Source organism: Dendropsophus ebraccatus, chromosome 8, assembly GCF_027789765.1.
Source record: "Dendropsophus ebraccatus isolate aDenEbr1 chromosome 8, aDenEbr1.pat, whole genome shotgun sequence".
In the NCBI taxonomy this organism is placed as follows: Eukaryota; Metazoa; Chordata; class Amphibia; order Anura; family Hylidae; genus Dendropsophus; species Dendropsophus ebraccatus.
The window spans coordinates 5,874,966-5,892,925 of NC_091461.1; the positions used below are offsets into that span (position 1 = coordinate 5,874,966).

Sequence of the window (17,960 nt, forward strand, 5' to 3'; positions counted from 1 at the left end):
CATACACTTGTGTGATTTCTACACTGATGAATGCTATGCCATAGGCATAGCATTGCTCAGTGTTATCGGCGATCTGCTCATTGAGCCTGCCTGTGCAGGACCGCACGGAGGCAGGTAAGAGACCTCCGGCAGTCCGTTTCAACGATCGGGACCCCCGCAGTCACACTGCGGGGGTCCCGATCGGTAAGTGACAGGGGACTCCCCCTGTCACTTACACTTAAACGCCGCGGTCGCGCCGTTTAAGGGGTTAATGACACGCGGCAGCGCGATCGCTGCAGCGTGTCATTACCGGTGAGGTCCCGGCTGCTGATTGCAGCCGGCCCCCACCTGCTATGAAGCGCGCTCCGCTCCGGAGCGCGCTTCATAGCGGGAAAAACACCCAGGACGTAAGGTTACGTCATGGGTCGTCTGGGGACAGACTTCCATGACGTAACCCTACGTCCAGGGTCGTCTAGGGGTTAAATGGCGGCCATCCACTCAATTTCAACATTGTGTGAACAGATCCTTTCTGTGTTTTTAATCCACTGCTGGTTTTGGTTGCAATATGAGGACCACAATACTGACTGAAATATGAACTGGACAGAATGGAACGGCTGCACATCCCATCTATGGCTGATACTAATGCCGCTAGGCCTATATTAAAAATCAACACCAGAGTGTCTGTATATGAATTGATCAAGCCATATTGCCCCGTGTACCACCGTGCGGTACTGGCCGGGTTCTGGTGTGGCATTTTTGGGTCTGGTCCTGTGATATGAGGGTCGCAGGGCCGTTCTATGGCCTCCCTTCCCTGACTGTGCACGCCTGCGGGGGTGGTGGTCACTGACCGGCACAGTGTGGACTCATGTGTATCAGATACCTGCACGTGGTACATTGGGCAGTGTGGCTTGATCAATTCATACACAAAATTCTGATGTTTTTTATGCAACCGAGAGGCACTAGTGTCAGCCATAGGTGTGAGGTGCAGCGCTCTTTTCTCTCCTGTATTGCACTGACTGAAATATACTGACTGAAATATACGTAGTGTGAACGCAACCTAATGGTGTGTAGGGATGTGTAGTGCTCTGAAGTTATCTGTAGTGATGTGTAGTCATCTGTATTTCTTTTATTAAAACTTTAAACAGAACAATAAATAAATACAGAAATAACATACCATATCTAACTAAAACAAAATGAAACCAGAACATAAGCCACTGGTCCATCCCCACACTCATTCTTCTACACAGACAACCCATATACCTATATACAATATATACACACACAATATAAACAATTTTAGCTAAACATATTAATAAACTATATACACTACTATATACAAACCTAAATACACCACTATATACTATACACCTATATAAATAACTAAATGTGAACTCCCTGGCCCAGTTGCATTGTGCACAACCTAATACCACAGAAACAATTCTATACAAACCAACACCAACTAAACAAGACATCATACACAAATAAACTACAACTAAACAAGATATGATACAAAAATAATAACCTATAACTAAACAATACATATAATATTTTTAAATTTTTTGGGGGCCCTGAGCTGGTCCCGCATCCCATGCCCCCAGTATATGATCACGGACGTCCATGAGCCAGACCAGGATTTTACTTTTATATATAAAAGTCCCAACAAAGTCCCAATCACAATACGCAAACTTATGAAAAAATATATAAAATACTAAACCCAACAATAATGAGACTTCTCAGCCCCACACACAACCCTAAAGCCCAAGATCAGCGCCTGCAAGCCCTATACTCCAGTATCTCTACAGCACAAAACAAAAGACTAAGGTGTTAGCATCAGCCGCCACCAGGAGAGGAGACGCAGGCTAAGGAACCTTATAGGCAAAGCCCCTCCAAAGACAAGAGGCCCTACCAGCCCCCAGCCTCTCGTACTCCCGAGAGCGCACCTTCACCAGGTCACCGAGTGTGCTCCTAACCACCTCATCCACAGGGGGCGCTGTGCCCCTAACCACCTCATCTACAGGGGGTGCTGTGCTCCTAACCACCTCATCCACAGGGGGCGCTGTGCCCCTAACCACCTCATCCACAGGGGGCGCTGTGCCCCTAACCACCTCATCCACAGGGGGTGCTGTGCCTCTAACCACCTCATCCACAGGGGGCGCTGTGCCCCTAACCACCTCATCCACAGGGGGCGCTGTACCCCTAATCACCTCATCCACAGGGGGCGCTGTGCCCCTAATCACCTCATCCACAGGGGGTGCTGTGCCTCTAACCACCTCATCCACAGGGGGCGCTGTGCCCCTAACCACCTCATCCACAGGGGGCGCTGTACCCCTAATCACCTCATCCACAGGGGGCGCTGTGCCCCTAACCACCTCATCCACAGGGAGGATTTTACGCTGCGTCGACACTAAACACCGTGCACTCCATGTGTGGTACCTGACCACTATGCTGACTAGGAATAAAGTGCTCCGGTCCTAGCCACCAAGGTTTCTGAATGCTCCATAGGCCCATTCCGCATAGGAGAGGCGGGCCAACCTGGGCCACCCGATGGAAGCGCCCACCCTGTTGTAAACCCCTGTATTAAAGGGACAATGAAGCAGAAAATGTTCCATGCTTTCCAGCATGCCTCCACACTCCTCCCAGGGATGTCCCCGATCCTCAGAGCTCCTGCACACTCCTCCCGGGGACATCCCCGATCCTCAGAGCTCCTGCACTTCAGATTGTCCCTCACATACAGTTTCCCATGGAAGCAGCGCCAAGCCAAGTCCCAAAACTTCAAGGGGATCCTGATGGAATTCAATATGCCCAAACCAACCTTCAGATCCCGGCTTGGGCAAACCTTGAGCGCCAGCGGTTTTTGGAAATGGGATGACCGGACCCTATTGTCAAGGAATTTCCTCGACAGAGTCCTAATCTCCCACATCCCCAAACCCCACCGACGAATGACCTTCAGAAGCAGGGTAGCATAAGCCGGAAGATGCCCGTGTGATGTGCGGAGATCCTTCACTTGCCCTCCTGTGTCCCATTCCTGGAAGAAAGGCCGAAACCATCCCCTACAGGAGAATACCCACGGAGGAGCCCTCTCTTTCCAGAGGTTTGCAGTGTTGGTCTTAAGAAAGGTATTCACTAGAAACACCACAGGGTTGACCATACACAACCCCCCTTGTCTCCTCGTACGGTAAGTAATGACCATACACAACCCCCCTTGTCTCCTCCTAGGTAAGTAATGACCATACACAACCCCCCTTGTCTCCTTGTAGGTAAGTAATGACCATCCACAACCCCCCTTGTCTCCTCGTACGGTAAGTAATGACCATCCACAACCCCCCTTGTCTCCTCATACGGTAAGTAATGACCATACACAACCCCCCTTGTCTCCTCGTACGGTAAGTAATGACCATACACAACCCCCTCTTATCTCCTCATACGGTAAGTAATGACCATACACAACCCCCCTTGTCTCCTCGTACGGTAAGTAATGACCATACACAACCCCCCTTGTCTCCTCGTACGGTAAGTAATGACCATACACAACCCCCTCTTGTCTCCTCATACGGTAAGTAATGACCATACACAACCCCCCTTGTCTCCTCGTACGGTAAGTAAGTAAGTAACCTCCCTCTTGAGTAGGTTCAGTCTATTCCCCCATAACAGCTGGAAGAACACACTGTAGACCCGAGTCCAGAGCGGTTCTGGCAAAATGCAAACACTGCCCAGATATATCAGAAAAGGGAGCAGGAAAGTTTTGATCAGGTTAACCCTTTCCCTGAGGGTCAAAGACCAACCCTTCCACTGATCCACCTTCTGAGCGGCGATCTTAAGCCTGCTGTCCCAGTTTTGTTTGGGGTAATCCCCTTGGCCGAATTCGATGCTGAGAACTTTTGCAGACTCCTGGGGCTCTGGAAGGGTGTCCGGGAGATCAAATCCAGGATCTCCACCTCCCAGCCAGAGACTCTCACACTTATCCTGGTTGATCTCGGACCCAGATGCCTCTGAGTAGCGCTCCACCTCTGACATCACACACTGCACCTCCTCTTGCGAGGAGACAAATATGGTGACATCATCACTGTACCCTACCACCCTCAGAGTGGAATCCGGCACCGCAGGGTCCATTCTCACCCCTGCCAACGGTCCACAATCAATCCTTCTAAGGAATGGATCAATTGCAAACACATACAAAAGTAGGCTCAAAGGGCAACCCTGACGGACACCAGACCCAACCTCAAAAGAGCGGCCAATCCAACCATTCACAAGCGGGAAACTCTCTGCCCCTGCATACAAGGTCTTAAGCCAAGCAACAAAAACCCCTGGCAAGCCATATCTCAGAAGGACAGACCAGAGGTACTCATGGTTAACCCGATCAAACGCTTTTGCCTGATCCAAGGACAGCAAGTACCCCTTCCAGTGACCTGCCCTACCCTGCTCCACAGCCTCCCGGACACCAAGCACAGCACTAATGGTACTGCGGCCTGGAACAGAGCAATGCTGGGCCCTCGAAAGGAGCTGGGGTGCAAACTTCACCAGCCGATTAAACAGCACTTTTGCTAGAATCTTTCTGTCCACATTGAGAAGGGCTATGGGATGCCAATTCTCAATGCGGGACGGGTCTTTACCTTTTGACAAGATGATCAAGGCTGACCTCCTCATTGACCTCGGCAAGAGGGGTACCAAAGTGTCCTTAAAGGTCTTATAGAACTCAGATGTTAAGCCATCTGGACCGGGTGACTTCTTGAGGGCAAGACCATCAATAGCCACCCTGACTTCCTCTTCTTCGATCATCTCTGTCAAAACGTCAAGAGAGGGGTCTACCCCTGGTTCAGGGACGGTTTCATTCAAGAAAGCTGAGGCCTTATCCCGATCTAGATCCTTCCTTCCCAAGAGGTGCGAGTAAAAGGATCTGACGACCTCCAGGATCCCTGATCTGGACCTTTTCAGGGATCCTGTACTATCAATCAGTCCTGAGACGATTTTACTATTCACTGACATCTTGCAGTTTCTGTAAGGGTCGGGTGAGCGGTACTTCCCGTAATCCCTCTCAAAAACCAAAGATGCGTGTCTATCATACTGGCACTTCATTAGCAAGGCTTTCACTCTGGAGATATCATCACGACTACCTCCAGCCCAGACAAGACGTTCAAGTTTCTTCCTCAGGCCCTGGTACAGGCGATACTTGTCCAGACTCCTGAGGCTCGAGAGCTGGCGGAAGAATTTCGCAACCCTTTTTTTGAACATCTCCCACCACTCTGACTTACTGCTACAAAGGCCCAGCAATGGTACCTGGCTCTGAAGAAAATCCTCAAAGGACTGTCTTATTTCCGCTTCTTCCAAGAGAGACGAATTGAGCTTCCAGTAGCCTCTACCCATCCGGGGGGTCTCTGTAACATTCAGAGAAAACAAAATTAAACAATGGTCGAAGAACTCCACCTCAACAACGGAAACTGCTGAAGAGACGGCTTCCTCCTTTAAATAAAACCTGTCTATCCTGGACCTACAACTACCCCTATGATAGGTGAATCCCGCGTGGCCTGGTGTATGCTGGATGTGAACATCCACCAGGCAAACCTCACTAGCTATACTATTCAGGGCGACGCCATCATAAGTCAGCTTGTCTCTGGAACCTCCCCTATCCTGGGGCCTCGTGACAGCATTGAAGTCCCCTCCAAAGACCACCTGCCGACTTGTAAAAAGATAGGGCTTGATCCTCATAAAGAGACACTTCCAATCCCACTTGGACTGTGGACCATAGATGTTAATAAGGCGAAGTTCTTGTCCCTTTATGAGGACATCTAGAATCAGACACCACCCCATTTCTAAGTCAATAACGCGTCGGCATTCTACCGGTGCCGCAAAAAGGACCGCCACCCCGCTATACGGCTCGGCCGCAAGAGACCAGTAGGAGGGCCCATTCCTCCATTCTCTTATGGCTTTTAATATAGATGACATGTCTGTTAGCCTGGTCTCCTGCAAAAAGAAAATGTCAGCATCAATGTGGGCAAAATAATCATAGGCCCCAAATCTAGCCGTATCTGACTTAATGCTGGCTACATTAATGGAAGCCAGTGTCAACGGAGAGGGTGCCGCCATCATGGGTGATTGAGTTAGACGGCTTTCTTTTTCCCACTATCCTTTCCATCCTGCCCACCACCTTCCTCATCTGACGATGGTTTACCTCTCTTTAGTGAAACGGATGTATCCATGTCCCCTTTACATTTTCCTCGTCCCCTGACTCTGGGCAAATCCTCCCCCCAAACGACATAGGTTCCCCAGGGAGAGAGGATTTGACATCCCCTGCAGGCCCTTTCGTCACCGCAACAACCAGAACCTCACCCTGTGCCTCCTGCACCTCCGAAGATTAAATATCCTGGAGGGTTTGGAACCGGTTTGAGAGACCAATCAGAGGGAGGATGGTTGTACCTTTCTTTGGCATCTGGGGGGTGGGAGAAGATCTTACATCTCTCCTTTTCTTATTCTTTTTAGTACCCCGCTTGTTCTCCACCCATCTCCCACTATCCTCATCCGCGCTCTCACCATGGGAGGACAGTGGAGAGATGGCACCTTCTTCTTTCCGAATCCTCCAAATCTCCTCTTCCAGATCACTGTCCCTCAGAGCCTCAGCAGTAAGATTGGCCTCAGGAATGAGGTCAGAGGTCACCACAGTTGCCTGAGGCTCCTGAGACTCCCCCATCTCCCTCTCACTTTGGCGCTTATCCCGACACCTCAGTTGGGCTGGTGTCTTATGCTTACTTTTCTTCCCTTTTACGCCTTCACCCCCGTCAGTTGCCCCCCCCCCCAGTATATTCCTCCTCATGACCTTTTTCCACCGGGGTAACAACTGTGTTGGCAAAGGAACGAGGGCAACGACTGAATGGGTGACCCAAGTCACCACACAGGTGACACCTAATCTCCGCACAGGATGCAGCGAGATGGCCTATTTCCCCACACAATGAGCACTTCTTCACCGGGCAACTACCACTGAAATGTGTGGGGTCACCTGTGACAGAGCTTCGGCTGGCCCCGGTAGAAGACCTGGATTCGATCCCTTTCTAGGAAGGTGGCAGATGGTATGTGGGTAATGGTGTTTCCTGAATATCTAAGTTTGACCATAAAGGTCCAAGCCCCTGACCAGATGCCATACTTGTCCCTGTTCTCTTTTGGGACTTCCACCACCTCTCCATACCGGCCTAGCCACGTCATGATGTCAATACAAGAAAGTGATTTGTTACGGGTTAAAACGGTCACTCTCTTGACGTTGTTTTGGCGAGACACCGCCTGAATGGCAAAGTCTCGCCAGCCGGGCTCATCCCTTACCAGCTCATAGTTCGACCAAAAAAGCTCAAGCCCCTCCGGCCGAACAAAGCTGATATCGAATTCAGGGGTACCAAAGGGATGTATCAAGGCAAAGATGTCGGCTGCCTTGAAGCTCATCCTCAGCAGGAGCTCAACAACTTTAGATCTTGGGGGACATGTATCACTGCCTCTCCACCTCAGATGGACCACATTCCTTCAGACACCACCCGGCCCGGCTGTTGGGAGAGACCACACAGTTTCCCTATCCCTTTCCTCTCGGAAGGCTGTAAGGCCATGCCTTTCTATCAAGAAAGACAGATCAACCTCCCTACCCTCTACATTGATTGTTCTCTCCCCTCTCTTTAAGGCCTGCAGGACACGTCGATGCAAGTCACCATCCCCAGGGCCCGAGGACGAGGAAGGCAACTGGACCAGGCCCTATGTTCTCACCACTAATCTGTGCCCCTTCACCACCCTCCTCCACATAGTCCATACCCACACCAATACCACATGTCACACTGCCCCGACCACCCTTCAAAGCCCCAGATTCCTCCCCACATTTACTCCTGCCTTCCCCCTAACATTAATTCCCCCATTCACACTGGGTGGACCAGTGTGTTCTGGGACAGAAAGAGATTTTGTACCATCAGCGTCATTGGGTACCAGGACAGGAGCCACCTCCACAGGACAGGCCACCGATCCCTTATGAGGGACCGAACAGCCTACCTAGACTGTTTAGAGGCAGCCCCTGCCCTATTTCTGCTGGTACCCTCTGCCTCATCAGTACTAGAGTCCTCCGCACGATCTGGTCCAGCAACACCAATACAAAACAAAGGCTTAAGTCCAGTCTTTTTTGGGAGGAGACAAAGACATCTTAGCCTTGGCAGCATCTAGACGACGGTACCGCTGCTCCAAAGGAACAGCAGCGCCAGCGCCAAGAGCCACCGGAGCTCCCGCAGCTGACACCGGCACACAGCCGCTCCCCCCTCCCGTCAGGGAGTGATTTAATGCACCGATGCCTTTAACATTACTGCCCACCGCTGGGCCATCTTTCCTGTCACTGCCCGCCACTTGGCCAATATCACTGTCCAACCTTACGGCCGGTTCCTCACCTGCTCCACCTCTGCTACTGCAAACAGAGATGGAGCTTACCGCCATACTAGACTCCATACTCTCCCCATTCTCCTGCACAACAGAACTGAGATATGGGGTTCACACAGTGAGCTGACCCTGAGGCCAGTCCGGGGGGCACAGGGAGGGGGGAATATACAAAATTTACCTGCTCCTGAAGCTTGGTGGTCTTTATCTTAGTCTTTCTCCCAGGCGCCTCCTCTGGTAACTCCTCTCCGAATACGAAGTCCTGGAGGCTCCCTGGTGACTCCAGGAGCTGGATCTGGGCCATCAGCGCCCCTCCCTGGTAACTGGTGTTGCTTTCATCCCCCGAACCACGGCTAGATGACAATGCTGCTTGCCCTGCAGGGAGCCCACTGTATGGGGTCTGTTGTTGGGGACCCCCGGGTGAATTCGGCTCAACATCACATACCTCCGCAGCGTCTCCTTCCTCCTCCACCCGGCTCTCTGGCTGGAGCCCTCTCAGCCCTCTCCGCTTTTCTCTCTCCATTTCAGCAAAACGATTGTCATTCTGTAGTTTCTCTAAACGGCCCGCTGTTCTCCAAAATAAAAGTTCCTTTTTTCACTATCTTCCTGATGTCGGCTTTCAGATGTTTCATCTTCGCTGATAGCTCAGCCTTTTGCTGCTTAGCAGCAGTGTCCATCAATGCTTTTACAGCACATACCTCCTCCTGGAGCTTGTACAGCTGGTTCCTGGCTTCCTAATACCCACAGAGGCTCTCAGCGATCCGGAGGCCATAGCTCTGCCCCGTCTCTTGGGACCGCGGCACCCCCCAATCTTCCTCCACACCTCCATGGGCAGACTGCCTTGCTCCAGCAGGAGTGTCACTGCACACACTGTCATGGCTGGTTTCCACAGTCGCTGTAGAACTTCCAGAACTTCTGACACTTGTAGTTCCACAGCCGGCTGTAGCCTTGCGGCAACCCTTTGTTACCTCTGGTTCAGGGGGGGCTGGAGAAGCATCGCTGCACCTCCTAGCAGACCGCCTCAGCCCTGGGACCTCTGATGCACCCCCTGATGGTAGTGATGTGTAGTGTTCTATAGTCATGTGTAGTGATCTGTGCTTATCTGTAATAATGTGTAGTGATCTGTACTGATTTGTAGTGATGTGCAGTGATCTATAGTAATGTTTAGTTATGTTCAGTGATCTGTAATGATGCGTAGTGATCTGTAGTGATACATAGTTATGTGTAGTGATCTGTAATGATAAAGTGATGTTTGGTGATCTATAGTAACCTGTATTGATGTATAGTGAGTGATCTATAGTAATTGTTGTGCAGTGATCTGAAACTATGTGTAGTAATCTGTAGTGATGTGTAATGTTGTTTATTGATCTGTAGTGAGAGGTTGTCACAGCCCCGCCCCTTGGATGACATCACTAATATAATGTGATCAGCTATTTCTCTATTTTATTGTGGGATATTAGCCCCGCCCCCTCTGTGTATTACACTGCTGTGTACTGGAGGGTCGTCTGTATCTCACTATACGCATTGGTGACACCGGCGTCTCCTCAATGTCACACACAGGATATTGGTGCCGGGTTTAATATGGAGATGATGAGAGATAAAAGGAAAACTTCAAGGGATTTCTAGTGAACAAACACTGGAGCATTAACCCTGTCCCTGCTGCTGACAGACACGATGAGCTGCTCTGTGAGACGCTGCAGGAATCGGAGACCTTTAAGAGCGCACACAGCCCCCCCACCCCCATGGTTACCAGGCTCACCCTGGCCGAGGAGGGGGGTATTATTATAATGTTAAATATTCTAGAAATTAACATATTGATTGAAGAAGAAACTTCAGAAATTACATCAGCACAGGAGCGTTATATCAGTGCTGGAGCTTTATAAGAGGAGCGGCTGATATCAGTCACATATGATGTAATAGGAGGATATATCAGTGCTGGAGCGTTATAAGAGGAGCGGCTGATATCAGTCACATATGATGTAATAGGAGGTTATATCAGTACTGGAGCGTTATAAGAGAAGCGGCTGATATCAGTCACATATGATGTAATAGGAGGTTATATCAGTGCTGGAGCGTTATAAGAGAAGCGGCTGATATCAGTCACATATGATGTAATAGGAGGTTATATCAGTGCTGGAGCGTTATAAGAGGAGCGGCTGATATCAGTCACATATGATGTAATAGGAGGTTATATCAGTGCTGGAGCGTTATAAGAGGAGCGGCTGATATCAGTCACATATGATGTAATAGGAGGTTATATCAGTGCTGGAGCGTTATAAGAGGAGCGGCTGATATCAGTCACATATGATGCAATGTCTGGTGGTTATATCAGTACTGGAGCGTTATAAGAGGAGCGGCTGATATCAGTCACATATGATGTAATGTCTGGAGGTTATATCAGTACTGGAGCGTTATAAGAGGAGTGGCTGATATCAGTCACATATGATGTAATAGGAGGTTATATCAGTGCTGGAGCATTATAAGAGAAGCGGCTGATGTCAGTCACATATGATGTAATAGGAGGTTATATCAGTGCTGGAGCATTATAAGAGGAGAGGCTGATATCAGTCACATAGGATGTAATAGGAGGTTATATCAGTGCTGGAGCATTATAAGAGGAGCGGCTGATATCAGTCACATATGATGTAATGTCTGGAGGTTATATCAGTACTGGAGCGTTATAAGAGGAGCGGCTGATATCAGTCACATAGGATGTAATAGGAGGTTATATCAGTGCTGGAGCATTATAAGAGAAGCGGCTGATATCAGTCACATATGATGTAATAGGAGGTTATATCAGTGCTGGAGCATTATAAGAGGAGCGGCTGATATCAGTCACATAGGATGTAATAGGAGGTTATATCAGTGCTGGAGCATTATAAGAGGAGCGGCTGATATCAGTCACATATGATGTAATAGGAGGTTATATCAGTACTGGAGCGTTATAAGAGGAGCGGCTGATATCAGTCACATATGATGTAATAGGAGGTTATATCAGTGCTGGAGCGTTATAAGAGGAGCGGCTGATATCAGTCACATATAATGTAATAGGAGGTTATATCAGTGCTGGAGCATTATAAGAGGAGAGGCTGATATCAGTCACATAGGATGTAATGTCTCTATATAATTTATGAGATTGGGAGATAGCATTGTGAGATCCTCCGGACAGGGATGATGGGAGTGATCCTGTATCTGACAATCTTGATATAATAGCCCCCTAGCCCCTTCTCTATTATTAAGTATTTTCCTGCTGTATCTGACTAGTAGTAATAAATGTCGGTCATCAGAATAACGGGCGGGGTCAAGCTGTCACTATGGGTGAACATTGACATTACTTCCCTATAGTGGATGTCATAGTGACAGCGCAGATCATCACCGGAGTGTCACAGCGATCACAACAACCATCAACGATCACAACTGTCAGCCATCACAACAACCTTCACAACAACCATCACGACAACCATCACAGCAACCATTACAGCAACCATCACAGCAACCATTACAGCAACCATTACAGCAGCCATCACAACAACCATCACAACAACCATCACAACAACCATCGCAGCAACCATCACAGCAACCATCACAGCAGCCATCACAACAACCATCACAGCAACCATTACAGCAGCCATCACAACAACCATCACAACAACCATCACAACAACCATCACAGCAGCCATCACAACAACCATCGCAGCAACCATCACAGCAACCATCACAGCAACCATTACAGCAGCCATCACAACAACCATCACAACAACCATCACAACAACCATCACAGCAGCCATCGCAACAACCATTGCAGCAACCATCACAGCAACCATTACAGCAGCCATCACAACAACCATTACAGCAGCCATCACAACAACCATCACAACAACCATCGCAGCAGCCATCAACGAGCACAACGTCAATAATCACAACAACCATGAAGGATCACAACGTCAGTAATCACAAAAACCATCAACAATGATACAAGAGAGCAAAATCCACTAATTATAATAAAATGTAAAATAAAACATAAAATAATAAATAACAGAGACCAATAGTAGTAATAATAATAATAGTAATAATAATAATAATAATAATAGTAATAATAATAGTAATAATAATAGTAATAATAATAGTAATAATAATAATAGTAATGATAATAATAATAGTAATAATAATAATAATAATAATAGTAATAATAATAGTAATAATAATAGTAATAATAATAGTAATAATAATACTAATAATAATAGTAATAATAATAGTAATAATAATAATAGTAATGATAATAATACAGTGTCAAAGTCAAAGGTAATAAAAAATAAATAAAATGAAGGAAATAAGAAGGTAAAACACTAATAAAATGTTGATAAATAGTAACATAAAGGCCTGAGTACATCGGGGTCTCCGTCACTTACCGACCACAGTGAGCAGCATGTTATCCAGGAGGAGGGCGATGAACACAATCAGCAGAATCAACTTTCGGGACTGTCTGCCCTCCCGGAGCCACCGCAGGAGGCCGAGATCTGTGAGGGACATGGCGAGGACCCGGCTTCACTCTGCGAGAGAAAAGAGAGTGCAGGGGAGTGAGAGGAGAGAGAGGAGAGAGTGCAGGGGAGAGAGAGGAGAGAGTGCAGGGGAGAGAGAGGAGAGAGTGCAGGGGAGTGAGAGGAGAGAGTGCAGGGGAGAGAGAGGAGAGAGTGCAGGGGAGAGAGAGGAGAGAGTGCAGGGGAGTGAGAAGAGAGAGAGGAGAGAGTGCAGGGGAGTGAGAGGAGAGAGTGCAGGGGAGTGAGAGGAGAGAGTGCAGGGGAGTGAGAAGAGAGAGAGGAGAGAGTGCAGGGGAGTGAGAGGAGAGAGTGCAGGGGAGTGAGAGGAGAGAGTGCAGGGGAGTGAGAGGAGAGAGTGCAGGGGAGTGAGAAGAGAGAGAGGAGAGAGTGCAGGGGAGTGAGAGGAGAGAGTGCAGGGGAGTGAGAGGAGAGAGTGCAGGGGAGTGAGAAGAGAGAGAGGAGAGAGTGCAGGGGAGTGAGAGGAGAGAGTGCAGGGGAGTGAGAGGAGAGAGTGCAGGGGAGTGAGAGGAGAGAGTGCAGGGGAGTGAGAAGAGAGAGAGGAGAGAGTGCAGGGGAGTGAGAGGAGAGAGTGCAGGGGAGAGAGAGGAGAGAGTGCAGGGGAGAGAGAGGAGAGAGTGCAGGGGAGAGAGAGGAGAGAGTGCAGGGGAGAGAGAGGAGAGAGTGCAGGGGAGAGAGAGGAGAGAGTGCAGGGGAGAGAGAGGAGAGAGTGCAGGGGAGTGAGAAGAGAGAGAGGAGAGAGTGCAGGGGAGTGAGAGGAGAGAGTGCAGGGGAGTGAGAGGAGAGAGTGCAGGGGAGTGAGAAGAGAGAGTGCAGGGGAGTGAGAGGAGAGAGTGCAGAGGAGAGAGAGGAGAGAGTGCAGGGGAGTGAGAGGAGAGAGTGCAGGGGAGTGAGAAGAGAGAGTGCAGGGGAGTGAGAGGAGAGAGTGCAGGGGAGTGAGAGGAGAGAGTGCAGAGGAGAGAGAGGAGAGAGTGCAGGGGAGTGAGAGGAGAGAGTGCAGGGGAGTGAGAGGAGAGAGTGCAGGGGAGTGAGAAGAAGAGAGTGCAGGAGAGTGAGAAGAAGAGAGTGCAGGAGAGTGAGAGGAGAGAGTGCAGGGGAGTGAGAGGAGAGAGTGCAGGGGAGTGAGAGGAGAGAGTGCAGGGGAGTGAGAAGAAGAGAGTGCAGGAGAGTGAGAGGAGAGAGTGCAGGGGAGTGAGAGGAGAGAGTGCAGGGGAGTGAGAGGAGAGAGTGCAGGGGAGTGAGAAGAAGAGAGTGCAGGGGAGTGAGAGGAGAGAGTGCGGGGGAGTGAGAGGAGAGAGTGCAGGGGAGTGAGAGGAGAGAGTGCAGGGGAGTGAGAAGAAAAGAGTGCAGGGGAGTGAGAGGAGAGAGTGCAGGGGAGTGAGAGGAGAGAGTGCAGAGGAGAGAGAGGAGAGAGTGCAGGGGAGTGAGAGGAGAGAGTGCAGGGGAGTGAGAGGAGAGAGTGCAGGGGAGTGAGAAGAAGAGAGTGCAGGAGAGTGAGAAGAAGAGAGTGCAGGAGAGTGAGAGGAGAGAGTGCAGGGGAGTGAGAAGAAGAGAGTGCAGGAGAGTGAGAGGAGAGAGTGCAGGGGAGTGAGAAGAAGAGAGTGCAGGGGAGTGAGAGGAGAGAGTGCAGGGGAGTGAGAAGAGAGAGTGCAGGGGAGTAAGAGGAGAGAGTGCAGGGGAGTGAGAGGAGAGAGTGCGGGGGAGTGAGAGGAGAGAGTGCAGGGGAGTGAGAGGAGAGAGTGCAGGGGAGTGAGAAGAAGAGAGTGCAGGGGAGTGAGAGGAGAGAGTGCAGGGGAGTGAGAGGAGAGAGTGCAGGGGAGTGAGAGGAGAGAGAGGAGAGAGTGCAGGGGAGTGAGAGGAGAGAGAGGAGAGAGTGCAGGGGAGTGAGAGGAGAGAGTGCAGGGGAGTGAGAGGAGAGAGTGCAGGGGAGAAAGAGGAGAGAGTGCAGGGGAGTGAGAGGAGAGAGTGCAGGGGAGTGAGTGGAGAGAGTGCAGGGGAGTGAGAGGAGAGAGTGCAGGAGAGTGAGGAGAAGAGAGTGCAGGAGAGTGAGGAGAAGAGAGTGCAGGGGAGTGAGGAGAAGAGAGTGCAGGGGAGTGAGGAGAAGAGAGTGCAGGGGAGTGAGGAGAAGAGAGTGCAGGGGAGTGAGAAGAAGAGAGTGCAGGGGAGTGAGAGGAGAGAGTGCAGGAGAGTGAGGAGAGAGTGCGGGGGAGTGAGAGGAGAGAGTGCAGGGGAGTGAGAGGAGAGAGTGCGGGGGAGTGAGAGGAGAGAGTGCAGGGGAGTGAGGAGAAGAGAGTGCAGGGGAGAGAGAGGAGAGAGTGCGGGGGAGTGAGAGGAGAGAGTGCAGGGGAGTGAGAGGAGAGAGTGCAGGAGAGTGAGGAGAGAGTGCGGGGGAGTGAGAGGAGAGAGTGCAGGAGAGTGAGAGGAAAAGAGAAAAGAGGAGCCTGAGAGTAAAGTGAACAAGTCTATAATGAGGAAACACCACCCAGTGTGAATGTAACCATTAAGCTTTCGTGCTTTCTTTGAGATCTCCAGGTACCAAGATTTTTGAATCACTTTTAAAAACATCTGAAAAACTTGTAAACTTGTTTGTTTCTAACTGGACATTTTTGCAGCATGAATGTTCTGTGTATAGGAGGGTATAGAACGTACCAAAGGTCTGCTGCCTGGGCACATTGCTCTGCACTTATGGTCAGGGTCCATTAGAGACATGCGCCACCGCTGACAACCAGCAAGACCCCCTGGGAAGTCAGGACCCTGCACCACTGCTGAGAACCTATAGAACCCTTGACACATCTGAATAACCCTTTGTATACTGATCTTAGGGGCCTCAGCGGTTGGCACAGCAGAAATGCAATGGTTTAAAAAAATCTCAGGCTTAGCGTCTCCAACAAAGAAGGATCCTGGGCATCACGCGTATGTGAACGCCATAAGGTCTGCTGGCACCGGTGCCCATCCCCACATCTCACGCTGTAAGTGCAACATGAGCCGCAAGAGATAAGGGAAGGAGACAGGGTAATGTCTACATGAAGAGAGATGAAAAAAGCTACTAAAGATGCCACCTGTGCCCAGTACATGGTTCTCCTGTATGTGCCCGATATATGTTCCTTCCTGTATGTGCCCGGTATATTATCCCCAGTATGTGCCCGGTATATAATCCTCCTGTATGTGCCCAGTATATGGTTCTCCTGTATGTGCCCGGTATATAATCCCCCCGCTCCCACCACTCCACAGAAACTGCCCTCACCAAAGTGGCTAATGACCTGCTGACTGCCAAAACCTCGCGCCACTACTCTGTGCTCCTTCTCCTTGACCTATCTTCTGCCTTCGACACAGTTGACCTTTTTCCCCTCTTACAAATCCTCTCATCCCTTGGTGTCACTAGCCTAGCTCTCTCCTGGATCTCCTCTTACCTCTCCAACCGCACTTTTAGTGTCTCCCACTCCCACACCATCTCCTCTCCTCGTCCCCTTACTGTTGGTGTTCCCCAAGGCTCTGTACTCGGGCCTCTTCTCTTCTCCATCTACACCTCTGGCCTGGGACATATCATAGAATCCCATGGCTTCAGGTACCATCTTTATGCCGATGACACTGAGATCTACCTCTCTGGTCCGGATGTCACCTCTTTGCTATCCAGGATTCCAGAGTGTCTATCGGCCATATCCTCCTTCTTCTCTTCCCACTTTCTAAAACTCAACATGGACAAAACAGAACTAATCATCTTTCCCCCATCTCGCTCCACCCCGCCTTCTAATCTGTCAATCACTATCAATGGCTGTACTCTGTCCCCTGTCCCCCAAGTCCGCTGCCTTGGCGTCACCTTTGACTCTGCCCTGTCCTTTAAACGACATATTCAGGCCCTGACCACCTCCTGCCGCCTTCACCTCAAAAACATTTCCAGAATCCGCTCTTTCCTCACCCCTGACTCCACCAAACTGCTGGTCCATGCTCTCATTATCTCCCGCTTGGACAACTGTAACATCCTCCTCTCTGGCCTTCCAGCTAACTCCCTTGATCCCCTCCAGTCTATCCTTAACTCTGCTGCCCGACTAATCCACCTTTCCCCTCGCTTTGCCTCTGCCTCTCCCCTCTGCCAATCCCTCCACTGGCTCCCCATTGCCCAACGTATTGACTTTAAATTGTTGACCATGACGTACAAGGCAATCCACAACCTGTCCCCTCCATACATCTCTGACCTGATATCCCGCTACCGTCCCTCACGCAACCTTCGATCCTCCAGTGACCTCCGTCTGCGCTCCCCCCTTGTTCGTACCTCACACAACCACCTCCAAGACTTTGCCCGAGCCTCCCCCATACTCTGGAACTCGCTACCCCGACACATCCGTCTCTCATCCACCATCAAGTCCTTCAAAAGTAACCTGAAAACCCATCTCTTCAAACAAGGCTACAACCTACAATAACTCTGCATCACACTTGAATGGCTGCACGTTACCTCCTGTTTCTCTCCCTATACCCCATAGATTGTGAGCCCTCGCGGGCAGGGTCCTCTTCCCCCATGTACCAGTCTGTCTTTTGCCTTCATGTAATGTTTTCTGATCTTGTATTGTTCCTGCCTGTTGCCTATCTATTGTATAGCGCTCTGGAACTAAGGGCGCTTTATAAATAAATAATAATAAATAATAATATGTGCCGGGGATATAATCCCCCTGTATGTGCCCGGTATATTATCCCCGGTATGTGCCCGGTATATAATCCTGTATGTGCCCGGTATATTATCCCCCTGTATGTGCCCGGTATATAATCCTCCTGTATGTGCCCGGTATATAATCCCTCAGTATGTGCCCGGTATATAATCCTCCTGTGTGTGCCCGGTATATAATCCTCCTGTATGTGCCCGGTATATAATCCTCCTGTATGTGCCCGGTATATAATCCTCCTGTATGTGCCCTGTATATTATCCCCCTGTATGTGCCCGGTATATAATCCTCCTGTATGTGCCCGGTATATAATCCCTCAGTATGTGCCCGGTATATAATCCTCCTGTATGTGCCCGGTATATAATCCTCCTGTATGTGCCCGGTATAT

General features: G+C 49.8%; 1 protein-coding gene across 3 annotated transcripts in view; it reads right to left on the reverse strand.

Annotated features, from left to right (window-relative positions):
* SLC18A2 (solute carrier family 18 member A2) overlaps window positions 1-17,960 on the reverse strand; it is a 51,811-nt gene that overhangs the window by 23,716 nt on the left and 10,135 nt on the right. For all 3 annotated transcript variants that reach the window (XM_069978807.1, XM_069978808.1, XM_069978806.1), the window contains exon 2: window positions 12,771-12,911. In XM_069978807.1, coding sequence (XP_069834908.1) covers window positions 12,771-12,891 — 121 coding nt within the window. In that variant the 5' untranslated portion in view covers window positions 12,892-12,911. The remainder of the gene's footprint in view (window positions 1-12,770; window positions 12,912-17,960) is intronic.